The sequence below is a fragment of the Ascaphus truei genome, chromosome 7, assembly GCF_040206685.1.
Source record: "Ascaphus truei isolate aAscTru1 chromosome 7, aAscTru1.hap1, whole genome shotgun sequence".
Lineage (NCBI taxonomy): Eukaryota > Metazoa > Chordata > Amphibia > Anura > Ascaphidae > Ascaphus > Ascaphus truei.
Window position 1 is genome coordinate 75,492,324 of NC_134489.1, and position 2,500 is coordinate 75,494,823.

Sequence of the window (2,500 nt, forward strand, 5' to 3'; positions counted from 1 at the left end):
GGATAGGCTGTTTCATTTATTTATTTTTTACCCTGCTTTAAAGCTGTATTATTTGAAGCTATGGGCTGAATAAAAGCCAAGGTTTATATTCCCCCAATATATGTCTCCCTGGTTATACCAGCCTCAGCTCCGGGGTCCCCAGGGATACTCACCAATGAAATTACCTGGTTTAAAAAAACAAAAAACAAAACGTGGAAACAAAATGGCTGCCAAATCTCAAGCCCACCGGAATCTGCAACATCAGTGGCCATTTAAACCCCCTTTAAAAACCAGGATGTTATACCGGTAACTTCACCTGTAAGTAGCTTGGGAACTGGGAGGTCCCCAGAGCAGAAAATAGCTCAGTGAAGCACCGGTCCGAACCATGTAAAAAGAGGGTGTGAAGGGGGATTGCTGCCGTCTTTAGAGAAATCGACGGCCTTCCATTCTTTTCTGTACCTGAATTTTGTATACGAGCCAAGGTAAATCTTTTGAAGTGTTGCTGCAGTATCTGCCGAAAGACGCAGCAGCCAGTTGTGACCAGTGACCGTTATCAGCGAGGGTGTGCAGTCAGAAGCGCTAGGCAGCAATTTTCCCTGAAGAATGGAGGTACACGTCACTTATGTGGCAGTAGAACAAGAAAAGAAGCAAGCAAAGAATCTAGGACTGATGTTAAAAGCAACAAATATATAAAGAAAAGAAAGGGGGGGGGAGAGAAGACAGTTTTGAGGTGACCATTAGAGGCAAAGCCCTGGCCAAAATCATCTCTGAGCTTAATACATAATGGCCCAGATCCACAAAAGGGTGCCACGTTTTAGCATGTCTTTACTCCCATAAAAACTTTAGCACCTTTTGGTAGAATCTGGACCCATGTAAGAAGTTGGCCAATCACAAGTGCTAGCCTAAGAAAAACTCCCCCACCCAAAAGCACTCATTTATACAGAATCTTAGTTAAGGATGACTATGTTATCAGAGAGATACTGTGGTTACAATGTTCTTTCCCTGAATCCCATCCTTTTCTTCACTGTAAGGCCAACTCCCCTGTGCCACTGAGCGCGCGGTGCTTGGCGAGGTTGCTTCTGGCCATTTCAATTGTTATGTCCCCGTACACGCGCGCACACATACGCTCACCACTTGCGTAAAAAAAAAAAATCTGACTTTGAACGGCGCACAACTTGCCTGCAAAGCCTGCCCCCACGCGTGCTTGCGAAATAGCAAGGACACCCGGTGCTCATACTTGGAGAGTTGGTGACGTCACCACTCTCCTAGCATGAGTGCGCTCAGCGGCACAGTGGACTCAGCCCAACTCCTGCACAAGGATCTTTGTGAGACCGCCCTTAGAGGTTTGGAAAGTTTTCTATAGCAGAGAGCGGAGGGAAGTATTGCACCTCGCTACAAATAGAAAAATATTTTGAAGTGCAATGGTATTAAAAAATAAAATAAAAAATAATAATTCCTTTTCTTCATTTAAAGATTCAAGATTAACAACACAATATAATTTTTCTTTTAAACTTACCACTGGGCATTGACACAATAAAGCATCTTGAATTTTTTCTAACTTTGAACATTTGGCCATTTCATAAAGTTGTTGTGGCTTTGCTGGAATACTGAGGGAAAAGTGTGCAAAATATAAATTTAGAATGGCATATATTACAATGACCTTGCTTATTCACAGCCGGGTACAATAATGTAGCAATTAATACAGAAAAAGGGAAATAAATATTCTATGTATTTCTCTAGCATTAGAGATGCAAACTCCTTTCTAGATTTGTATACTTATTTTAAAAAAAAGGAACGTTCTTTACAAAAACCATGGGAACTGCACGATGCACTCCATCGTAACAAAAAACTAATACCTGCATAGGAACAAATACTGTATATATGGTGGTAGTAAGGCCGTAGCGCAATTTTATAACATTTTAAAGCAGCAAAAACATGTGAAATCATATTTTTTTTATAAATTAGTTCTGTAGTATTAAATAGTAACTGTGGTTTTATTTTTAATTCAGTTCAATGACATTTGTAATGAGTTTTAAAGCATCTTTTGATTTCTGTAGCAGGTTTGAGCCCGCCTCAGCAGCAGTGCAAGATCTCTGCAACACTTTCCTGTTTGTGATAAATTGTTGCCAATATTTCCAGCAGTTTGAGCTGTAAACTGTAACAATAGATAATGGTCACCTTAGTAATATAAGGCCGCGCTTATAGTGCCGGCGACGCGACGTCGCAGCAAAACAAATGTATTGTCGCCGTCACGTGCGCTTATAGTAGAAGAGACGGCTTATAGTATAAGCGACGCGACAGCGCGACGGCTTGGTCGCGATTGCTGGAAGTCAAGTCAATTTGATTTTTCCAGCGACCACAGTGTGATGTCACGGTGTCGCTATAAGCGTAGCCTAAGGCTAAGGTCCCGTTGCACGCGTCCGCACGGCTGGCTTGCTTGCCGGCGGCGCGTGCAACTCGCTGTACCGTGATCTGCGGTCTACAGGAAACTTCAGTAGTAGCGGGGGGGCGTGGCCAAACG

At 42.6% G+C, this 2,500-nt stretch overlaps 1 protein-coding gene across 4 annotated transcripts in view; it reads right to left on the bottom strand.

Moving 5' to 3' along the window:
* Positions 1 to 2,500, bottom strand: part of DCAF17 (DDB1 and CUL4 associated factor 17) — a 35,934-nt gene that overhangs the window by 25,211 nt on the left and 8,223 nt on the right. For all 4 annotated transcript variants that reach the window (XM_075609082.1, XM_075609084.1, XM_075609083.1 and 1 more), the window contains exons 4-5: positions 1,496 to 1,586; positions 439 to 575 (exon numbers count right to left, since the gene is read on the bottom strand). In XM_075609082.1, the coding sequence (XP_075465197.1) occupies positions 439 to 575; positions 1,496 to 1,586 (228 nt within the window). The remainder of the gene's footprint in view (positions 1 to 438; positions 576 to 1,495; positions 1,587 to 2,500) is intronic.